The 24,189-nt window shown below is 52.2% G+C and overlaps 2 protein-coding genes across 9 annotated transcripts in view; one reads left to right on the top strand and one right to left on the bottom strand.

The window, feature by feature from the left end:
- Nucleotides 1-24,189, bottom strand: part of MED12L (mediator complex subunit 12L) — a 141,245-nt gene that overhangs the window by 58,824 nt on the left and 58,232 nt on the right. The gene's annotated exons all lie outside the window — the stretch shown is intronic.
- GPR87 (G protein-coupled receptor 87) lies at nucleotides 1,925-15,919 on the top strand. Its single transcript, XM_042798502.1, has 3 exons — nucleotides 1,925-2,179; nucleotides 13,624-13,756; nucleotides 14,803-15,919. Exons 2-3 carry the CDS (start codon nucleotides 13,720-13,722, stop codon nucleotides 15,837-15,839), a joined length of 1,074 nt encoding a protein of 357 aa, XP_042654436.1. The 5' UTR covers nucleotides 1,925-2,179; nucleotides 13,624-13,719; the 3' UTR covers nucleotides 15,840-15,919.

The following is a 24,189-nucleotide window of genomic DNA, read 5'->3' as shown; positions in this document are numbered from 1 at the left end:
CTGGCTCCAGCACCAAACATCTGGTATTGGAGAAGAGATCCAAGAAATCCCCAAAAGAGCAAAGAAACAAAGAGATTTAAATGAAATCCCCCAAATTCTCAAAAGAAAGGAGATGAGGCTAACCCCCAAATCAGCACAGAATTTGCACAGCACCCAGTCCTCCGGTAAACCTGATCATGCTGAAAGTCAAGCAAAGAGCTCTCAGTACGAGGCCCACGCACAAAGGCAGACACGCTCACGGCTCCGGAGCCTCCCACTGCTGCAAAGCCACAGGAGAAGGGGCAAGCCAAACAGCCTCGGACGCTCCCCGGAGGAAGAGCGAGGTCTCCGCTTAACCTCCAGCAAAGACAGCGATTTACAGAGACAGGAGAGGAACGCCTTCAAAGAGCTGTAAAGGTGAGAACTGGAGCTGTGTGAGCGGCTGGGCAGCGAGCTGCACCGTGCCGGGGCTGTGCCGACGGACGGCAGCACCTACCACCGTATCCCGGGGCAACTTCCAGCGCGAGGGAGCAGCCCACCACCCACTCCTGCCTCACACAGGCTCCACTCGGAGCAGAGAACCAGACCACCACCAGTAACGGTAGGGAGGGCAGCGACTGAAAGCCATGGAGGAGGCGAACCAAGGATTGGAAGGAGAACCACAAGTCACCACTAGTCTAGGAACAGGACGAGCAGCTGAGGGGGGAACCAAACACAAGCAGCTGCTAAGCTCTGGAGCACAAGGGAGAGCTGGAAGAAGGTGAAATGGTGGCTGGCACACACTGACCCGCACGGCCACGTGCAAAGTCTAAGAGCGGCAGAGACTTTGCCAGGTCTCCTCTCCCTAACTGCAGAAAAAGCCTTCTCCACCCTCGGGGGATGCGATGCGTGCACTCCAGCGTGTGCATGCAGCGGGGACCATCACCTCGCATCAGGGTACCCAGCTCCCAAGATCAGCTCGGAGTGGTGAAGCTAAAAACAGGCGAGAGCAGCACAACCCGCGGCCCTGCTGGCTTCATTTCCCTCCGCCGTTTTGCCTTGCAAAAGCTGGTTGTCAACGGTGGGCTGTGTCAGGAGCCTCTCACCATCAGGGACTGCACCCGATTCGAGGGAGAGGGCCTGCGGCGGGGGGGGGGGGTTTACAGCCTGCCCACTTGCAGGGGGTGGCAACGAGCTCGGGGCCGCCCGGGCACGGGGCCGGGGGAAGCTGTCCAGCACTGCGGGGAGGCAGCGGGTTTCTTTTCTCCTGAAGATTTAGTGAGGGAGATGTATTTTTGCTTTAAGAAGGTTGTAGGAATGGGAAATCAACCGCTTCATCCTCTACTGAACCAAAGCAAAATTTTGTCCTGATAGAACTACCGCCACAATTATTTCAGTGCTCTTAAGGCGCTAGATTATCTTACTCTCAATGTGTGTACACCCAGGACCAACTGAGAGCAGGTCTGCAAGAGTCAGCGGGCTCACAGTCAGAGTCTCGAAGGACACCGTGTCAGTAAAAAGTATGCAGTAAACCGACAGTCTAGTCATTTTAGCTGTAATATTTAGTTACAGACGTAACATCTTACTTTCATCCTACGTGCTATTTAGAAGAGAGGATCTGTTCAAAGCACAACATTAAAGATGTCTAAATACAGTCAAATTAATAATTGACATGATAATCTCAATTAGCTGATATTTGCATCTACCCAGCACAAGATTTTTCGGTATCGCATTAAATTCGCGTTCCCCCTGCAGACAAAACTGCCCGGACCGAAAGGCACCGGCACGGGTGCTGCAGAACAGGACTTGAGCCGGCTTGCAGCGTCTGCCGGCACGACGGCTGCTGCCTCCCCTTCAGCAGGCACGCACCCACCACCGGGTGAATCACCGTCTGCGTCCCGGCGCCCGCGCTGCTCCGCAGCCAGGAAGTGAGCGGGAGCGCGCCGCTCACCGACCCGGCATGTGAGTCATTCCCAGGAATGAGAGAGCCAGTTGCTCCAGTTGCTCCTGGCCAGGGGAATTCTGACTCCCTGATCAAGTATCGCAAAAAAAAAAAAAGCCCTCGGAAGCAAAAAAGCTTACTTCCAGATATGGTTTCTTCAACTACCTTATCGCAAGAAATACTCCCGTGCCGACTGTAGTTCCAAGACTCATTTTGGAGGAGTTTAAGGCGCTTTCGAGATGCAGCTCGGAGACAAGTGGAAGGCGACGATGGTGACAGGTAAGCGATCTCTGCCCATCTGAAAGGCGTTTGATAGGTTGTTCTGTGAATCCTCCTGCTCTTAAGCACCCTCAGGTGAAGAGAAAACAGGAATTAAGATACAGTTGTTGAAAACCAGACTTGGGACCGTAAACTAAATATCAGATCAATTAGAAGTGTGAAAAGTTGTCGAAATAGCACGGCTTTTCTAACCTTTTACTCATTCATTAAATGCTACTCATTATCTTTTTCCCAATGGCAAAAAAAAATAGTTTTCTACTAATCATTCCTTCTGAGATGATATGAATCGAAGTGCAGGAGGGTTCATGGTTTCAGTAACTTACTTCCTGACAGAGCTTAATCCGTATCAAGTAAGATTCAGTATCTATAATATCTGAAATTGGTATAAAAGGTTTGTACTGTATTCCTTTTCACCTCTATCAGCAAAGGAAAACATACTCGAATTCTCTTAATTATATTATACAGAATAAAGGTTCTCTTCCTTCATACTTCACTCAGATCATGTTAAAACTTGTCAGGTTCACTGGAAAAACCACATAGCTCCGAACAAGCAACTTACAAACCATGGGTCTGAGCAGTCTCAAAGTTTGGGAAATACATAAGGTGCTTTCAAAAACCTTTCTCATTTAAGGAGTATTTTAGATGGAAAAGGTTATTCTTAAGTTATGAAAAACTGAAAGTAGCAGTGCAATTCAGGTTTCTGTATGTTGAAAAATGGCTTGCCGTTTGTGCGTTATAGGGACTGTAGACATCTGCCTCCTCATTACATGGGCTGGGTCTGGCAACTCGGGTAGTGCTTCACACTTTTTTCCCATCTTTTTAAAGAAGATTCCGCGATCTTCTTTTAAAAAGGGAAACCAGGAAACCCAGGGAAGCATTCAGTGATTCACTCCTAGCGGCGCAGGCCCGGGATCACAGGAAAGCCGCCGGCATTTCTCCGGCTACGAGCCCGCTCCGGCGGGCACCTTACCGGCGGGGTGGGCAGGCAGCTCCCCGGCACCCACCGGCCCCTCTCCCCCTCCCCGGGGAGCTGGCAGCCCGGGGTGGAGGCCGCGGGTCAGCTCTTGCAGGAGGGAGAGGGGAGCAGGGGGGCGAGGCCGAAGGGCAGACAGAAAGCAGCTGTTTGCATCGGGGGGAGGCGAGGAAAAAGCAGCAAATTTTGAGCAGCGCCAGCCGCCGGTTCCTCCTCCCTCCCTCCCTCCCTCCCTCCCTCCCTCCCTCCCTCCCCGCGGAGGGCTGCCCTGCCCAGCTCGGCCCTGCTGGCTCACCCTCGGCTCCCTCCCAAGCTGCCGGGGCCCCCCCGGGGCAGGGAGGGAGCGGGGAGACCAGCTCGCCCAGCACCTGCGCCCCGCAGCCCGTCCTGCGCCAGCACGCAGCGCGCTGGGGGGAGCGCCGGAGCTCCCGGGGCGTCGGGAGCGCGGCTGAGCCGGGAGCACGGCCGAGCGGGGAGCACGGCCGAGCAAGGAGCACGGCCGAGCCGGGAGCACGGCCGAGCAAGGAGCACGGCCGAGCAAGGAGCACGGCCGAGCGGGGAGCACGGCCGAGCCGGGAGCACGGCCGAGCCGGGAGCACGGCCGAGCGGGGAGCACGGCCGAGCAAGGAGCACGGCCGAGCGGGGAGCACGGCCGAGCCGGGAGCACGGCCGAGCGGGGAGCACAGCCGAGCGGGGAGCACGGCCGAGCGGGGAGCACGGCCGAGCAAGGAGCACGGCCGAGCGGGGAGCACGGCCGAGCGGGGAGCACGGCCGAGCCGGGAGCACGGCCGAGCGGGGAGCACGGCCGAGCGGGGAGCACGGCCGAGCCGGGAGCACGGCCGAGCGGGGAGCACGGCCGAGCGGGGAGCACGGCCGAGCGGGGAGCACGGCTGAGCGGGGAGCACGGCCGAGCGGGGAGCACGGCCGAGCGGGGAGCACGGCCGAGCGGGGAGCACGGCTGAGCGGGGAGCACGGCCGAGCGGGGAGCACGGCCGAGCGGGGAGCACGGCCGAGCCGGGAGCACGGCCGAGCGGGGAGCACGGCCGAGCGGGGAGCACGGCCGAGCCGGGAGCACGGCTGAGCCAGGGTGGCCAGAGCAGCAGCAAGCACCGGGAGGCAGGCGGTGAGCCACAGCCCGTCAGCCGGCCGGCACCGAGGCCGCCCCGCGGAGGCCGGGTGCTCCTTGTCCCCCCGGGAAGCGGCTCCGCTCGCCGCACGTCGCCCCGGCTGAGACGCATCCAGAACAACTGGAGGGGGAAGCTGCTTCTCCTCTCCCCACGACAAGCCCCTTGCTCACCTCGGCACAGCGAAGCTCCCAGCGACCTCCTCTGTGACCAGCTGAGCGCTCGGAAAAGGCAGCCAAGGCACCTGCAGCAAGACTGTAGCATGAAACTTGGAAGCGCGCAAAAAAGTTGGGAACGAAGTGAAAGTGCACCTGACAAACCAAGAGCTGCAGACCCAGCGCGCTGCCGCCAGCTATCCGGGCTCCACAGGGAACCGGGCCGCAAGGGACACTAACTCCAGGAAAGCACTAGAGGAAGACGGCGATATTAATTCCTATGTTTCAGTGGTCTTGACCCTTCCCACCATAAAAAATTACCATAGTGATCTACAAAAAATAATTTAAAAAAAAAAAAAAAAAATCACACCCTCGATTATCAAAATTAGGTTTCCACATCTGACCAACACCGAACCTCATATGAGATACTACAAGAACCACCACTTCTTGGATTTCCTTGGGAAAACGTCAGTGACATATCAAAGTGACAGCTGCTGATGAACAGCATAAATCGGGCTCATCACCTTCACTGCACCCGCAGCTTCTGCCCCGACACGAGGAAGAGCCAAGTGCTGGCAAAGCAGCCGGGCCGGGGGAAGAGCAGCAGCTCCGCGCAGCCCGGGATGTGCAGGCTGCCCGTTCCCGAGAGCGGCAGGCAGAGCGGGAACTCTCCAGGCCGCTCATGAAAATCGGGGTCGCACCAGGCTGAACTCCTCCCGGGCACACCCCAAAATCCCCACATCCTTTTCCTTCCTCTTTGAAACAGCCGTGTTGCTGCAAGCAGCTAAGATGGTCAGTTGTGCTGCAGCAGTATATACTGAAGCACAAAAAGCCCCAGCTGACAGCTGCAGATGAGGATTTTTTGTCCTTTTTCAATATGAAATAGAATCGCGTATAAAAAAATCAATAGAAATTGTTTCATTGCAAATTCAAACATCTAAAAGTGAGACTGCAATTACTTAAAAGTTTAAATGGTACTATCTACATGCATGTACCAACAGTATTTTTTTTTTCCCTACGAGCTGTTTTGCAGCATTTGAGACATGACAGATGTGCAACAGCCAGAGCTGCCATGATGAAGGTGTAACGGGATTGATCACATACCTTCACTTTTCCCTTTGTGACCCAGACAACACCTTGACTGCTTTTTAAAGTTTCACTATGAGCTTTTTAACTTAATGTTTTTTGTTGCGTAACACCAACAATCAAACCTACAAAGCTAACGTTTTCCGCAAAAAGCCGCGACAAAGGGAGGCGGACAGCCAGGCGGGCCCCCGGAGCACCGCGGGACGCGCCACCCGCTCTGCCTGCTCGCCTGTGCCCGAGCCGGCCGCCCTGGAAGGAGCCCAAGCACCACATGCTGAAACTTCACAACCAGCTTTTGCTTTTTGCCCAAACTACTCTGTTTGTAACATTTTATATTTAAAAGACTCTGACGTCAGGATAGTAAAGCGTACTGGGGAAGGAAGGAACAGCCTACGGAACTGAACAAAGGTTTCTTGACAAAGATTTCCATGTCGCCCGTTGTACCAAGAACAGAGCCCATGAAAACACAAGCAGAGCAGGAACGGAAAGGCTGGGAGGGAAGCTTGTGAAGAGATTAAAAGAGGGAAACGTTGAAGTTATTCTGGGGAAACACATGTAAATGCGAACCTGCTTCTGGCCTCCCCCCTTGGGAAGGAAGACTAGAAATGTGACCTGGTGAGGGATTAAAACCGCGTCTTCCAAGCAGCGAAAGCACTGTGATCCGGCGGGACGGGAACAGGATGAAGTTTGCAAACGACACCAGACTGGGAGGAGCGGCTGCTACCCCGGGGGGTCGCGCCGCCATCCAGGGGGACCTCAACGGGCCCCGCTCCGGGCGCCCCGGTGCGAGACACGGACGTACCGGGGCCACGGGGACGGCTGACGTACGGGAGCGCCCGGGGGGTGAGGGGTCTGGGACTGTTCAGCCGGGAAAAGAGGCGGCGCAGGGGGATCTCAGCAGGGGCACGAACACCCGCCGGGAGGGCGCAGGGGGGACGGAGCCGGGCGGCGCGGGGAGCGGGAGCTGGCGAGCAACCTCCAACCAACCTCCCAAGCGCAACTACCAACAGCGGCACAGGGCGGGGGAGGCGGCCGAGCGGGCAGCGGTGCCGCGGGAGAGGCCGGACCAGCGCTGCCCGGAGCTGCGGGGCCCAACCCCGCCGAGCGCGGCGAGCGCGGCGGCTGCAGCGCGGGCGGCACGTCCGTGGCGGGCGGGCAGAGGAAGCGACTCAGCCGGGTTTGTAACGCCGCTTCCACTATCGGCAGGCTTTGCGCAGCCAGAAACAACAGCAGCAGCATCTTCTAGAAAGAAGCGGAGGAAACATTCCAGAGTTAATCTTTTCCTCCTGCCTAATTAGAGGCTGCCATAGTGAGAAAACATTAATTATCCCAACTCTGCCAACCACTGCACAGTGCTTTTTTTGTTAGTTTTTTTTTAAAAAAAAAAAAAAAAAGGCAAGCAATTGCAACACATTGCTCCTCTTCCACCACCAACGGCCATTTACCTGCTGCCCACCAGGATGCCATTCCTGCTGGCAGTTCTCCCCCAACTCCCCACGTAAGGGCAGGGATGTGCTTTGGCACTGCTCTGCCTCGGCCAGGGCAGCCGAAGCGCCGGCCTCCCGCCGTCAGCAAAGAGCAAAGCACGGCACACAGCACCAGGACCCACAGCCAACGCCCGGCAGCAGTTTCTGCTTTCTGGTCAGGAAAAATGCACGTGCTTGTCCTTGCAACAAAGGGCTGGAAAGCGTTTCTTTAACATCACTTAGGAATTGCGATGCAGATTCAAGAGGAAAAGAAAATTCATGCATCTTTAGGTTCTGTAAATAAGCTTAAAAAATAAACAGTCTTATAGCAACGATTAACAACATTTACTAGATTTTGTAACCTCTGCACAGAAATTAATCCATGAACTTTTAATGAGGAACAGTTCAAGAGACAGAAAGAAGAAAGAACTTGATAGTTCAGGCAGCATCCCAACAAGGTCTCGTGTCAGGGCTATCCCACATAGGGGAAGATAAGGGTTCATCATCACTCACTTGAAACGAGAGAAAAATTAATGATTACATTTGGACAAAATATTCCAAAACTGACGTTGAGAAAATCAGAAATGTCCATTTCTAATAGTATTTTTTTAAAGAGAGGAAATCATGTTATCCTAAGGGCGTATTCCTCCCACATTGATGATTTTTTATATTAAGCCTTATTATTTAACTCTTACTGCAGCATTTTGCTACAGGCAGCTCAGGCCCTCCTGCAGCTGCAGAACAGCTGCGTTACAGGTGCAAACGGAATGTGAGATTTCAGGCAATGCCTACGGGAAAGCACGGCTAGGGACTGAGGCAGAAAGTGTAAATGAGCACATTTAGCTGGCTACTGAGAGGCAAGGTGGGTCTAGCACGGGCACCGGCAAGGCGCGTGGGGCTCGCAGGTGTCGTTTACGAAGGGCCGGGAAAGCCCAAAATCGCGGATGCCAGTGAGCGAGCGCGAGCGGGGCGCGCTGCGGGGTGCAGGAACGGGCGCACGGAGGCTGATCCTGGAGACACCTCTTGGGGAAAAGGAGGGTGGGGAGGGCAGGCTGTCAGCAGGGCGGCCGGGGGGGGAGGGACCGCTGCCCCCCCCGAGCTGCCCCCGCCGCGGCCTCAGAGGAGCCGCACGCCCCGACCGGCTGCTGCGGCCGGAGGGGCCGGGGCGGGAGGGGTGGGCGTCCGGGGGGCTCCAGAAGCTGCTCCAGCAGCTGAAGGCAGACGGAGGCAGGCTGCACCGCAGCTTGCCCGGGGCCAGGACGCTGTGCTGCTCAGAGACGTGTGAGAGAAAAGCCAGGCTGGAATTGAGGGGGAAGTTCAAGGAGGAACCCGAAAACCCAGAAGGGGGTTTTGTACTAGACACTGAGGCAGATCAGAAGTTTTCTGAGCAGAGGCAGTGGTTCCTGTTTCTGGATATGACTAACCAGACGCAGCTGAAGACAGTTATACCCTAGTTCTTATTCTTCAGGCTCTCTGCAGTTCGGTGGGTTGAACGTGGCAGCGTTATGGGGAACTGGCACAGACGGCCTGCGTGCCCCTCCACGCTGCCGGGAAGGCGGGCAGCGGGAGCCGAGGGCACACAGCCCCACGGAGGGCACACAGCCCCACGGAGGGCTCCTTTCCCCCCCTCCACGCTGAAGGAGGCCCCAGTTCAAAGCCACCAACTCGTGCGGGCTGGCCGAGCCCAGCGCGCAGGGCAGGGGCTGAGCTTGGGCGGGCGCTCGGGGCTCCACCGCGGCAGCAGAGCGTGGCTGAGCCGGGGGCACCCCAGCAGCTCCCCACCCCGGGCCGCGGGGAGCCATCTCCCAGGATGGAGATCCACAGCCCCCACGAGCAACCCGCACCCGTGCTTGACCACGGTAAAAAAAAACAAACAAAAAAAAAAAAAAACAAAAAAACCAAACATTTTCTTCCTGAGCATCAGCCCGTGGCCACTGCCTCCCGCCCGGTCAGGGGGTACCCCTGAGAGGAACGGGCCGGGCTCGCTCCCGCCCGGCGCCCGCGGGGGCTGTGGGAGCCCCCGAGCCTCCCGTGGCCCCGGCTGGAGCCCCCCGGCTCGCCCAGCCTGCGGACGGTGGGCACAGGGCACCCCGACTGACGCAGGCCCTGGCGTTACGCCGGGGCTCGTCACCGCGCCAGCACGGGGGCAAGGACAGGGATGCGACGGCTGGAGAGAGACGCGAAAAATAAGGAAGCGTGCGAAGCGCGAGAAAGCAAGAGACGCACGCTCACTCGCTGCACGTACAGACTGCAACAGGAATATCAAGTTATTCCACTCTGCGTTAACAGTACGTTAACATGCACTTTTACCAAAAGCGTGATGGACAATTTTTAACAGCGGCCTCTGAGGAAGGAAAAGGTGGTAGTGTCCCAGTTATTGGGATCGGGTTCTCTTTTAGTGAACAAGGAAAAGCACTAAGGAAGATCAGTAGATGCAAGCTGAGAAAAACAGAACCTTACGGCTTGCTCAGGTGATGCAGTATAGGAGTGACTGAAATAAAGAAGAGAGCAGGGACACGGGCCCCACGGCTCTGCTTGCAGAAGCTTTATGCACACATACGCTTACCCTACAGCCCACACCAGTGCTTTTTTCCCCTCAAACTTTACAATTAACTCAGTGATTTGGTTCTGATGGGCCACAGAAGAGAACGTAATTCCAGCCAGCCAACAGAAAATTTATTAAACCGCCTCACATTTCTATCGTTTACATTAACTCTGTCATTTACTGAACTTTAGGGTGATGAATGCAGATTGACTGGCAAGAAGCCACACGGCCAAAAGTTGTGTGCTCACATAAAAAACCATCACTTAAAACTCTGCAGCCCTATGACCCAGAACACCTAGTCTAGTTCACAAAGAATATTCTAATTTTTAAAAAGTTGTAAGATGAAAAAGGAGCACAATTAGATCTGAGGATATGGACTTTCTTTAAACAGTGAAGCAACTTATAGCCTTAGTCATTAGAAAAACTATACAGTCATTCCCTACCCATATGACACCGAAATCTGCCATGCAGCCTATTATTTCATTTCTGAGGTTATACCAGTCATGCATATAAACCAGTCTATCAACATTAGCAGTAAAAGATTACCTCATCTGTGAAACAGCATGTACTTAACTTGTATTTAATGCAGTTGATAGCCTTTAGGGGAATGATAGGAAAAAAACAACAACCGACCAAGTGTATAAACTACAAGAAGTAAAATGTATTCTGGTTAACGAGCTGCTTGAATAAAGAAGCAGCTCCTAGGGCATCTCCAAAACCATTCAAGCAGAATATACTTGCATGGAAGAATTAGAGAGCTGGCTAGGATAAAATTGGTCAGAAGAAAAGTGCCTGGAGAACTGGGCAAGGAGTGGAAAACCAACCTTGCCCAGCACAGGAACACCATATTCAAACAGGTAAAAAAAGCCACACTCGGAGTGCATAGTCAGTAAACAATTATAAAATATCGTAGAATACTCTTTAAAGAGAAGGCAGTCTCCATCTCCCATACCAAGAGAACACACGGGAAAAGGCGACTTCTCCCGGTGTGATCACTTTCTTCCTACTCCTAGAGTCTGCAACGTAGTGGTCTTTATCAGAAAAAATTAAGCTTCTGGAATAGAGGGATCCATCAGCATTGACTCGAAGGAGCCTTGCTCACCCACCCTAGCACGTAAATAATGAAGCCACTCTACTCCAAGTGCTCTGTCTGCCACAGCACTCCTTAGCCTGACAGACTGAGGCAGGAAACTACGGGAACAGCTCTGGCCTGGTGAGTCTAAACTTAATCTCTGACATAATAGTCTAACCCTAATCTCTGCCTATCCCAAAATTCTGTCACACGACCAGCTCTGTGCAGCAGCGGCCACTGAGCCCTGCACAGACCTGTTCGTTTAAGACTCTAAAGCTTCAAACTACTGCAGCATAAGGGAAAGTCCTCGGTGCGTAATTAGGGCAGTCGTCAGCAGGTGTTGTCCCTCACCTCCACCCCGGGCCCGCACCACAGCCTCTGCCGAGCTCAGCTGTGCCGGCAAGGCAGGACACCGCGCGCTGCTCGTGGAGGGCAGCTCTCAGGCTTTACAGCTGGGAAGAGGGTGGTGCTTCCTCCTTCCAGCCCCTACTTTGCCGGGAAATTTCTGGAACGCGTGTTAACACTAAAACCATCAGGCGTAAGATGACAGGGAGATAGCCACTCAGGGGCCTGATCCTACCCGCTCTACAGGAGCAAGGAGCAAGCTCCCAGCGCGGCTTCAGCCCGGGGAGCCGAGCAGACGGGCTGCAGGGCAAGCGCGGGAGCTGCTGCCGGACCCCGAGGGACGCGGCTGAGCCCGCCAGAGGCTGGGGACCGCGACACATCCCCCGCGGCGGCCAGAGCCTTCGGGGACGGCGAGTTAGCCACTTCTGGCCCAAGGAGCTTTCAGCTACGGAACGGGCGAAATCCCAAGACTCAGACCAACAGCCCGGTGGATTCGAGTAACGGCACCCAAGAAACGAGGCACTGCCCACGAGGTGGGAGGAAACTGGATTTTGACGCACACTGAGCAGGGGCTTGAGAGTCGTAAGGACGCTGCGGCTGGAGCTGACTGTCGAGCTCGGGGCGCAGGCGGGAGCGAGGGGGAGGCCGGCGGGCAGCTGGGCAGGGGTCCCGGCAGCAAGGGAGCTTGCTCACCAGAGCCAGACAACACCCATCGGTTTTCTGATGGAAAACGAGAGACAGGCCGTGTGGCGAGTGCGGGGGCTGTCTGTACGCGAACGGGCATTCGCAGACACGACCCGGTGGTAGAGTTTTACGGTCCCTGAGTGACGACATCCACCTAAACGCACAGATGCAGAGGGGCCAAAAGGAGGGAGCCTTTCTCAACGGGATTTAGAGCGAAGCCCCTGCAGAGTACCTGGCCGTGCATGTGAAGTCCGTGTAGCAGAGGTGTGATCCCAGCCGCACCCAATCCTGCAGCGTTTCCCAGGGTTCCAGCAGTCGCGCTGCCTCGCACCGCAGGGAAGGCAGCCGATGCTTTCCTGCCTTCTCTGCGGCGAGGAGCTGCGAGACAGAGCACCTGGCTGAGGAGCCTGAGAGCGGGGGGCTTTCCAGGGACCAGGACAGGAATTACACAGACTTAAAAGAGACTCTGAAAAGCAGGGAAATCAGCATCTTATTTGCATAAGAAGATAGATACGCATCTTTTCATAAAGTGACATACATATTCTTTTGATCTCAGTGCCTCCTGGGCAAAACAGGATAGCCGCGAATTATAAACAACAGCAACCAAGCAATAGGTTACTGCTTCTCAGACTGAGGGAAAACAAAATATCCAAAATGACCCTGACAATCTCATTATGGACCCCAGTTATTATCAGAGCAAACAATACTGGACAAGAAGCCAAAGCAATAAAAAGCTTAAAACATCAGAATCAAAAATTTTTACTGAAGCTTTAAAATGTAATGATTTGCTTCACTGCCATCTAGTGACAATTCAGTGCAGTTCATAACAGTGATAATCGCACAAAACAATCTTAGATCTGCAAAAGGGCTTCAGTAATTTTATCATCTATTAATTCCCATGCAAGAGGCAGTCGGTTCTGGTGTAACTACTGAGATTTTAATTATTTTGGTAGTTTTCCTATCAAAACTCGTAAACAGAAAATAAAGCATGGAAAAAATTACACATTTTCATACTGCAAGAGTAAAGCAATAACCTGGAACGTTGTCTGACGAATTGGTATTGTCAAAATTTCTTTGAATCATGTCAAAACGTTATGAAGCCATCATAGCATAAATAAGATTATGCAGTTTTCCAGTATTGCCTGTAGGCTGGCTTCTGAAGCACTTCATTCAAAACCATGAGAAAGGAACAGGAACTTACCATTTCCACCCCAATTTGCTGGATACTTTATAAAGTTATACACAGATATCTCAGAATTACATATGACACTTTTTTTTCCTTTAAGAAGAGAGAAATGATAAACTTCAAAAAAGACTGCACTCTCAGGCATTCGCCACTGAAATGACCAAGGTCAAAAATAAACAAAGACGACATCCACGCGCGAGATGTCGGGAACAAGGCCAAGGGCTTTGTCAATGGGATTCGAAGATTATTTTAACTGGAGCAGACCCAGAGGAGGGCTGCTATCTTCAGGTCTTACAGAAATACAAGAAGGGTTTGGGCTTGCTTCACCACAGTAAGCAAAGCCTCGGTAGAGTAAGAAACATGCACAGAGGGCTAAGTACCAGAGGTGGGATGGGTTGAAAGGCACTGGTACAGGAATGTGTGACACAAAAAGCAGCCCCAGAGACAATCGGGCTGGAAATTAGAGTAATGTTGCTAAATCTTACAGCAATAAGGCTCCACCACAGGTTGTTAGTGAGCTGGAGAAAGGGAAGTCAGCTTTAACAGTGAAATTGGTGGGCTTACAAAAAGGTGGCAGGATTGCCTGCCAGGAGGCAGCGGACGCCCGGCCGTAAGGGACGCTGGGGCAGTGAAGACCTGGAGAGCAGAACGGCCGAGCCGCACGCGGGTCGGCGCACAGCACGCCCCAGCCCTTTCGCCGGGAGTTCCGGGGGACGCTCCTTTCATAAAGCTCCTCTCCACGCTGGGGAGGGGAACGTGGGGGGTCGTCTGCTTTGCTTTGGTTTTAATTCCAGTTTATTTTCCCCAGAACGTAACGCTGGCACAGCCCACGGTGCATCCTGGATCTGCGGCTGCCAGTGGGACTCCTGAAGAGCATTGCAGCTGAAAACCTACAGTAGCGCAAATGATGGGGTACAATTTGTCTTATGGAAAGCTGCCAGGTAAAACAATGTTGGAAATTTAAGTGACCGAGAAGCGTTTGTTGTATTACTGCCAGCTTCTACCAACATTTTAAAGAAGTCATTTCAGAAAAGGCTGTCTAAAGGCTGCCAAGTGCTGCCCCCCGTGGGCGCCAATCCTGGTTCACCACACCAGCCAAGTTCAGAGTATAAACAATATGAAATAAAATGTGCTACAGCTTTATGAGGGAGGTTGTAAGTCTGAAGCTTTTTCACAAGCATTTACACATGAAATCTCAAAACCCCCAGAGACTGATTTTTAGATACTTTTAAGTAAGCGAGTTTAAATCAGTGTTTTAACCGGCCCAGGGAGTCTCTCCAGAGACCTGTCTCTTGACAGACAGATCACCTCAGCTCGCGGGCGCGTTCTGCCAGCGGGCCGAGCGCTGGCACGCTGCAGTTCTGACGAGCAGCTCGCTCCCGACACGCTGGAACGCAGCTGCACGTGTGCGCGGCCCCGCTCCCCGCCGGGCGGACCGCGGGGACTCGGAGCCTTCTCCCCACCCCGCTAACCGGGTTCACCGCTTCCCCCCACAGAGCACTGCCAGGCCGTTTGCCTCCTCCAAACGCTGCAAAAAAAAAAAAGAGTTTACCCGCACCAACCCCCGCGGCTGCACGGCCGGCCAGGCCCTGCTGCCCCCCCGCTCCCCAAACCGTGGCCGTGCAGCCTCCCCCCGTGCCGGGCTCGGCGGCAGCAGGGGCACAGGGGGCTCGCGGGCAGCATGGGACCCTCCGGGCCGTACGCACACTCCCGTCCTGCACGGTTTTTCCTGGGAAGCTATTTGCAGAAGCACGTTTGTATTTCAGGGGGAAGCGCAGATGTCGCGTGCAGAGGCCAGCAAGCCACGGGCACACTGATTGTGACACCTGCAAGGCTCAGCAGCACTGCTTTCAACTCGGGTTTTCCGAGCAGGCTCCAGAACTGCCCAGAGATAGGACGCGTTTTCTAGAGGACGGTTCTAAAACAGCCCCATTTGTAAAACACTAGAAGCAGACTTTGAACTTGCTGTTCTCCCTCATTCCCACAGATGACCGTCTGAGCCAAGACAACAGTACCTCGCCCAACTCCACAGCAGGCTTACTCGGGAACTCCACGCACAACGAATTCACCACCATCGTCTTGCCGGTGCTTTACCTCATCATCTTCCTGGCAAGCATCTTGCTGAATGGCCTAGCAGTGTGGATTTTTTTCCACATCAGAAATAAAACGAGTTTTATATTTTACCTCAAAAACATCGTGGTTGCAGACCTTCTCATGACACTGACGTTCCCGTTCAAGATAATCCAGGACTCGCAGCTGGGACCGTGGCACTTCAACTCCTTCCTGTGCCGATACACCACGGTTCTCTTTTACGCAAACATGTACACCACGATTGTGTTCCTCGGACTCATCAGCATCGACCGCTACCTGAAAGTAGTGAAGCCTTTTGGAGACTCCAGGATGTACAGCATCACCTTCACCAAGATCTTATCTGCCTGCGTTTGGGTTGTAATGGCTTTCCTGGCTTTACCAAACCTGATTCTCACAAACGGCTACCCGACAAAGAGAAACATCGACGACTGCCTAAAGCTGAAGTCGCCCTTGGGAGTCCAGTGGCACACCGCTGTCATTTACATCAACACCTGCATGTTCGTAGTGGTGCTGATAGTGCTGATAGGATGTTATATTGCCATATCCAGGTACATTTATAAATCGAGCAAACAATTTATTAGCTCATCAAGCAGGAAGCGAAAGCATAATCAAAGTATAAGAGTGGTTGTGGCTGTATTTTTCACTTGCTTCCTGCCCTATCATTTGTGCAGAATACCCTTTACTTTCAGTCATCTAGATAAAATTTTAGATGACTCTGCACATAAAATCTTGTATTATTGTAAGGAAATGACACTGTTCCTGTCCGCGTGTAACGTCTGTCTGGATCCAATAATTTACTTTTTCATGTGTAGATCATTCTCACGAAGGCTGTTCAGAAAATCGAATATGAGAACCAGGAGTGAGAGTATTAGATCACTTCAGAGCGTTAGAAGATCAGAAGTGCGCATATACCATGAATACACTGATGTCTGAAGCCACCCACACAGAGACTTTTGCTGATTTGTGAGAATGTTTGTATATCATGTAAATAAAACATATCTTTGAGTATCTGACCACGGAAGTTCATTAAGGCATGTGCACACACACGCAGCTCTTACTAACATCCGTCTCAGAATTCAAAAGCTCAAATCCCCACGGAGCTCAGGTTCACCTCAGCAGGGTTTTGGGGTTGTTTCGGTTGGTTGGCTGGGTTTTTTTTTAAGGGCCAAGAGAAGCTACGCATGCCCCGGCTCAGAGAGCAGCCCGGAGCCCCGGGAGGCTCCTGCCGAGACGGGCGAGCTGTGGCCTGGGAGCGGGAGGCAGCGAGAGGAGGGAGCGGGGAGGTGGTGGCACCCGCGGGCTCCGTCTGCGGAAACGGCGCTTTGCCCCCGGCCGGCAGCGGGCGCCGGCTCCTCCGCCCACCAAACCCGCCAGGGCCCTTCCCACCCCCCTCAAAACATCAAACAGAAAAAAGCCAAACGCCACCCCAGCTTAAGTCTCCGCTCGGGAAAAACAAACAGACAGACAAACAAGGAAGGAAGACGGCTGCTAAAGCAGCTTTTTCGTTCCTGCTAATCTCCTTCTCAGTGAGTACACAGCAGGAAAACGGCCCTTGCCAGACTCGCACATGGCAGGACCGAGCAATCAACACGAAGCTGAAAATTCCGTCTCCCAGCACTTTCTATGCCTGCTTAATGCAACAGGAGTAAGACTTAAAGCATTAGGAATTTTTTGTCCAAAATTATTTATAACTTCAGCTGCTCTCAACTCTTGGAAACGGTAATTGTGTGTGATGAGCAGGTGAAATTCGTTTTCGGAGAGCAGTTCAGGCAGCACCTTCAGGGTATTATTTTACGCTGTGGTGCACGCAACCAGAGCAGAGGAAACGTAAAGGAGAGCACCCAAAGTCGAGGCAAGAAGAAAGGAATAATAAGTGACCGGCACAGCAGGCGCTGCACGAGAGGGTGCTGACTAACAGCTGCGGCACTGAGAGGGAGGAACAAGGTGCCGGAGCGCACCCTCGGGAGCGAACAGCCACCGGGGCATCTCGGGGGTCCCAAGGCGATTCCGGCGGCTCCAGCCGGCACAGGGCGAGCGCCGGCTCCCCGCGACGAGCTCCAGCAGGGTTTGCGGGGGGCGCGGAGCCGCCGGCCAGCAGGGATGCTCGGGGGGGGCAGCGTGGGGGCAGCCCCGGCCCCGGCGAGAGGGCACCCAGCCAGGCCGCACGGACCCGCCTGCATCTCGCCCTGAAGGGCAACCGCGTCCGCGTGCACCATCTTGCCCTGTACTTCGCAGGGCAATAAACCGGATTTCTGCAGGGTAAAGGCCACGGGTACAAAAAAAAAAAAAATCAACAGCCAACTTAAAAAATGCAGATTGGAAGGAACCGGCAGGCGTTTTGAGCAACCGACTGTCATACGCCCCTTCCGCCATGTAGTGCAAGTGAACAAACAGAAGATGGCAACAGTCCCTCATCAAGTGCCTTATTCATTTAAGGACTTTCCTCTTAATATAGAAAAAAAATGGTTTGACAAGAAAATCCTGAAAACGCAGCACTCAAATAACAAGATTAGAACAACTTTGATGAAGTTTTCTACTGAAACGAGGATTCCTCTCTTTTTTTTTTTTTTTTTTTTTTTTAAACACTGTTACTTTATACTCTGGTTTATGGATAATGAAAAAGTTGAAATGTAAATATTATAATATTTGGATTAATGCAAGTATTATATAACTACTAGCATTGTTCAAGGGAGATCATTTCTGGAAAGGAAGACAGGGTACTTTGGATATCTATCCTACTTCATATAAAAATATTTAAAATGCTGAAATACCACAGAGTAAACCCTGTTTCCCAAGCAACTCTGCAGAAAACGAGGCTCACGCACAACCTCAAACACTAGCTCTGGGATCAAATCTGCCATTTGGTACTCTTAGGGGTCTTTGCACATCCAAAACCACATTAAGGGAACCATTCTGGGGACTGGGTTGCATAGTTTCGATTCTCAAATTAAAGGGAACAGCGTGCTGGGTTGGCTCAGTGAAATGGCAGTATACAGCACTGCACAGACATTAATAACCAAAGATTCTCTTCTTCGGCCTTGCCTGGTGAAAGACAGCCCCGACCAAGCGCCCGAAGGAGACAAAGCCACCCGGCGTTCCTGGGAAGCCTGGTCCCACGAGGGAGCACCGGCACGCCCCAGCCTCCGCGCCGGACCTGACAACTTGGATTCATACAACACTTCGCTGTAAAAACGCCCCCAAAGTGAGTTTACTTTATCTCGACAGGATGTATCTGTGATAATCCTTCATCGCTGGTTTGTACACGCACTTACATATATCACAGCTCTTTGAAGATGCTGCTTGAGAAATATTTTCCCAGGGCTAAAAATGAATTATAAAAGAATACCCTAGCACCCAAATACCAGATAACTGTATTTAATTTGTTGGAATTTGACATGGAATTTTGGTCCTTAAGAGTTGCTCCTGGAAGAAAAAGATACAAGAAGGTTCACAGGGAAAGTCTCATGCCCTGATCTATCGCTGCCATTTCAGAGAACCACATCAGAACAGAAGCATATGAAAATTTTGGTTCTGCAGTCTGAGTTTCCCCTTTTTTATAGGACACTGCATGTGAAAGATGCCTTTCCAGGTAGAGGCACGACAGCAGATCAGACCCAAGAGTGCAAGGAGCACACAATTTGGGAACATTTGCAATTTTTTTCATTTAGGAAGCTTTGCATTACATTGTAATTGAGCAGCCCAGCCAGAACCTTCCACGCCATAAGGCTAGAGTGGAAGAAATGTTATTTGAACACGTGCTTAGAGACAGCTCCAGACCTGTGCAAGATTTTTGTCACTACGAATGTTATGCCCTTTACTTTCGAGGTTTCTCCAGCAATAACCTCTACTGTGGCTTTCCACCAGTCCTTTAAAAAGGAAGCTAAAACCCCCAAAGTTCTAAAAACGTATCTTTGTATTGATGCATACCAGAAACCCATGAGTTAAGCAATCATAATTGCTTAACCAGTGCACCCGTGAGCGGGCTTACTCCCGTGTGTCAGCCCCAGCCCTGAGCTCCCCCCGCCGCAGCCCGTGCCACCCCCGGGGCGGCAGCGCTCCAGCTCCGGGCAGCCAGAGACCTGGGATCTCAGCTTCAGACGGATCCTTCCAAGGCCTCAGAAGGCTGCTCAACGACGACGCACAGGCATTTACCCGTCAGCAAAACAAAACTAGGCAGAAAGTATTTGCCGGCAGCTTTGATAGGGCAAAAAACAAAATCCAGAAGTCCTGCAAGACTTTTGTAATTGGCATGCCCTCTAGTAGGATTGTTCTGTAAAATGATTTATCTTGTTCATCCTGCTTTTATCGATTCACTGGGCTTGACCAAAGATGTAACACAAGCCATGTGTTTTCACATTTAGCAGGGTTGGAAGCACTCACTACTTCATTAGAAGGTTTTGGCTACAGGACACAGACCTATAAGGCGATAAGTAGTCAGACATACTGCTTACAGATGGCAATGGTTTGGTGGTGTAAGATCCTTCATTTAGGAAAAAAAAAAAACAAGCGTGAACCCGTCAGCCCCATTCCTGTTCGCAAAGGCTTCAGAGCTGCCACTGTCAGCGGGCACCTGAAGAACCAAACCCCCAGCCCTTTCCGCCACCAGATACGCTGCCACTTTTCTCCCATCTCTCTCTAGGAATATGTTCTCCAGTTCTGGTACAGAAGTCCATCGGCAGGACGATAAAAAGGTACCCTTTCACAGGCACTGGGCTCAGACAAAAAGTTCAAATTATTTCCTTAATAAAATGACGGCAAGACCAGCAGAAGTGAATTTTGGATTTGGGGGGGAAGAAAAAGACTTGTATGGCTAAAGGTAAAATATATTACCAGTTTGTTCTTAAGCCACTGTAAGTATATGATATATAGCAGGGGTCTTCTGGCAATCACACTCACTGCTTGCTTTCTTGGCCCTTTGGAAAAAACAGCCATATCTTTAGATCCTTAAATACTAAATTTGGCTGGCATTTTGGAAAAATATCCCTGTTTGCATAACAAAGCAACCCTTCAGTTTGCCCTGCAGTCTAGAGTCATTCCAATGGGGTGAAACTATACACAGAGCTGGGATGTCCTACCCACTCTTTAAGCTCTTAATCCTCTGCCCTGGACAACTGCTTACTTCTCTCTGAAGCATGCAAAAAAGATATCTGTGCTGCAAGGTTTAATTCATCACAGAACGGCAGCTTATGCTTGAAAATATTTAATTTCTCCTTCTTTTGGGACTTCACATACTCATGCAGAGCTCCACACTTCCATCTTTTATGGAGGCAGCATTGTGACTGACGTACTTAGTTCTAGTTTAGCAATCCTAAACAAGCGTTAACCAAGAATGACATTTCGACCCAAAAAGTGTAGCCATGCCATCAGGCGATCCTACAACGGCATAATTTCGAAATACAAAGTATGGAAAAGTCATGCCCAAAGTTGCTCACCCTTTGGTTCTGTTACCTTTCAGCATGTTACCATTTTTAAAATCATTTCATACGGATGGCTGTGAAGCTTGAACTGTCCACTGCATCACGAGACCGCACAACTTTCCACAGAGAAACCACAGAGCAGCCACACATTTTCGCGTTTCCAGTGGCGCTCGAGCTGACTTTGCCTGCCTAGAATTGACTTCCTTTTCCAAAACACACTGGCTGCTCGCGATCTCCGGAGAGGAAGAGCAGCGGCACTTCGCTTCTGGTCCCCGGAGGAGCCCTGCTCTGCTCCGCCGCGCCGGCCGGGGCCCGCGGCAGCGGCTGGGCCCGCGAGCAGCCCCGGGGCCGGTGCCGGCAGAGCCTCCCGCCCGACCCACGGCAGAGCCGCGCCTGCTCCCGGCACCCCAGGTACGTCCTCCCCACGGCAGGGAGCGTCCTGCTAGCTCGGGCTCAGAGCTGCCGTGGGTGCAGCCCCACGTCAACCCCCACCCCCAGCTGAGGTCGTGGCAACTCTTGCCATTATACGCCGGTTTGAAGGTACGCCTGCTAGCGCTGGGGCTTACCTGCTTCAGTTCGTGTCATCCCCTTCCCTGGTGAGGAAGGTAACGAGCTTTGCAAAAAATAGAAATGTGAACCAGATCCTGGATGTGTCAGGGCGATCCAGCACCCCGGTTCCACGCACAGCCCGGAGCTCTGGCTGTCTGTAAACCAGTGAGTGCTCTACAGCGAGAGCCCCACCTGAGCGGGCACGCTCTATCTGCCTGCCTTTTGGTTATTTGCCTCCTCAGCAATGACCCCTGGCCACCATAAAAACGGTTTTCTGAGTTAATTAGTATATTGGTTTGAGCTGGTTCAGCAATTTTATGTTTCTATCAGAATATGATCAAGTTTTAAATAATCAAGAGTCTAGATTTTGGACAAAAAGAGTGTGTGAGCATATTAAACATAGATGTCTGTTTTACCACTCCATCTATATAAAACTACTCACACACGTAGCCTTTTGATAAACTCCACCGACAATAGTCTGCCAGAACTATGCAGTGGAAACACCCTGTTCAAATTAAGTAGCAAACTGAATAATATGTGAAGCGGCGTTTTCTTTAGTTTGTATCGTGTTTCAAGTACAATGATAGTCATTGGAAGCCCCAAATGGTAAACAAAATGGAAAAACAATACATCAAATAAAAGTGAAGTGAGAGGAGAAAGGAGATGTCACTAACTGCACTGAACACAGGATGGCTATTTCAAGCCACTGGAACAGCCTTGAACATTTAACATGAAAAGGTGCATTTTGAGGGCTGTTTTTAAGCTTTTCCTCAATGCATTAAACACACAAAACTGTGTTCTTCACTGACTATTAAAAGCAAGCACTGTTACCTTCATTTCCTCCTGGGCAATAAAGTCAGTGAGTTACAGCATTAAACTGCAAGCCTGAGCAGCAGGGCCACACCGCCCAAAGATCCCATTCAATTGACAATACTTTGGGTTCGACTCCCCAGAAATATTTTGCAAAGCACAGAATTAACCCTTCACTTTGCAGAAACTAAATGGCAACTTTGGGCTTCAACCTGAAGAAATTTCCCCTCTAGAAAATACGAATTCAAGGCTTTGTTCAAAGGCAGGCTCTGTTTAACAACTTTTCTGTACTCCCATTCTGGGGATGCAATTCCATTACATAAGCAGAGCCAAACAAAAATCATTCTGAAGACATCTTCTAAAGGTTCAGTGGGTATTGCTCTGAAAAGCCCTGGGACTAGGAACAGCGACTAGGGATTGCCAGGACACGTGCCCGTGCAGAGAACAGGCGTGCCACGTGCCCCGGAGTACCGGGCCCTGGCCTTCACTATGTCCCTGGGTCCCTAAAAAGCCAGTGAGCCTTCCGACAGCAACTCCCCGTGAATGCGGCCAGTGGAACTCAACTGCAGCAGCGATCTGCCTGCACTGTTACTCAGAGTTACTCAGCATAATTGATGCACATAATATTCTACAGCAGTCGTAAATATGGTGCTAGTATTGCTTTCTTCAGAGAAACAAAGTCAGTGCAAAACTACAGGTTGTTAAACTCACCCAACATCAAACCCAGAAGTGCTGACTTCCAGAACTCCATCATGCAAAGCTGAAAAATAAGGACAGGCGGCAGCAGTTTGCAATGCACGTGTTGTTTGATGCATCTTTACACTCAGCTGAGAAGTAACAGCCAGCCCTGCCATATGCACATTACACAGGACAGCTTCTTTTAATGTTATCAGGGTTGACAAGAACAAGATGCTTCGCTTTCTGTTTCAAAGCATTCTCTGGTTTTGGTTGGTTTTTTGGGGGGGGAGAGGGGGGAAGGCAGCAGCAGGGGGAGGATGGGAAAGGATATCCAAACTACTAGGATTCAAACTAAGTGATGTATCTACTTTACAACGTCAAAGCCCCATTTCTAGGCTGCATGAGAGCAATCCATGATCTGATATGAGACCCCAGGAAAGGAACTGAGTGCTAGAAAGCACTGAGAACCCCTTCTAAGCAAGCTGGAATTTTTCAGGTCAGACTCTCAATTCAAATCGAGCCTTTCAAATAGGGTATAATAAATATGCAATCAAAACCCAAACACGCAACAGGCATGCTGTCAAAACTGTCCTACAATTTGCCTGACACTGCAGATCACCTCCAGCGCTCTGCTCCGGCTCAGCCGCCCCGGCAGCGGCGTGTGCCACAGTCACGCTCTGTCACGTCCTTTCAGCAAGAGCCAAAGTATCTTAAACACAAGTTCCATCCCAGGGACCGATGAACGCCTCCTGACTGGTGACAACATTAGTAACTGCAGATGACAACTGCGTGACACTGCTTTGGTACATGCAGAATTGGGAAATCGTGCAAGCAGTTCCCATTTACAGGCTTGCAGTCCCGGAGCCCGGGCTCGGTGTGACCGCAGGGATTTCCTGTGCACCTACGCTCCTGCCTGCCACCGAGCCCGAGGTGAACAGCCCACCACACATGAAAATCAAGAGTTTTCTCGGTGAAGAAACGCCTTTCCTGGAAGAGTAAGACACAACCCCGCGGCACTGGTCATTCTGGTTCTGTGCAGACTCGGCAGCTGACGGGATCGGGCGGCCGGCGTGGCAGGGCAGATGGTGAGGAAGATGGCACCGCGCTGCTGAGAGGGTCGCCAGATGTGGCATTTCCAGGAAACCTCTGGTTAGTCGAGAACATTACAATGCAAACCTAACAGGCGAATCCCCTGATGGCGCGAGATACTTAATGCACAACAACCCCGGGTGCCAACAGACAACTTCAGGGACTTGCCAATTAAGACACTGCAGAGCACAGGGTCTGGGTCTGTGGATCTTATGACCACATAAGGAAATCTGCAGGCAAAGCATGGAGGAAGTTTACTGTTCTCGTTTACAATAAAAGGACAACAGAATCCTTCTGTTATAACCACCGAAGCGGAAGCGTCCACCGTGTTTCCATTGGGATGGCAAGGCAATACACAGCTCGGTGCAGAGCTCAAAGGCGTGCCTCCCAGCGGCCACTCGGTCATCCCCGGGAGGGGTGCTTACCCACCAGCGGCATCCCAGAGGAGACGGGGGTCTCCTCTCTTTCCTACCGGGGTGAAGATGGAAGCGTGACGCGTTTCCCCCTCCAAGGGGAGCGGCGAGGCTGCGCAGGACACCCGTCCCGGGACGGCAGCGCAGAGGGAAAGGGCAGCTCCCCGGGGGGGCCGCAGCCCTGCCTGCCCCCCGGCACGGGTACCGCAGGCTCGGCGAGCCCTCCCGGGCACTCGCCCGTGCTCACGTCCACCTTAGCTAGCTAGGAGAGGTCGACTCCGTAGAGCTAAACGTAACACATTACTGAGCCACTTGGGGATGGAGGCC

The sequence above is a fragment of the Tyto alba genome, unplaced genomic scaffold (genome assembly GCF_018691265.1).
Source record: "Tyto alba isolate M040663 unplaced genomic scaffold, T.alba_DEE_v4.0 Super-Scaffold_10, whole genome shotgun sequence".
NCBI lineage: Eukaryota > Metazoa > Chordata > Aves > Strigiformes > Tytonidae > Tyto > Tyto alba.
This window is presented reverse-complemented; position numbering and strand designations above follow the sequence as displayed.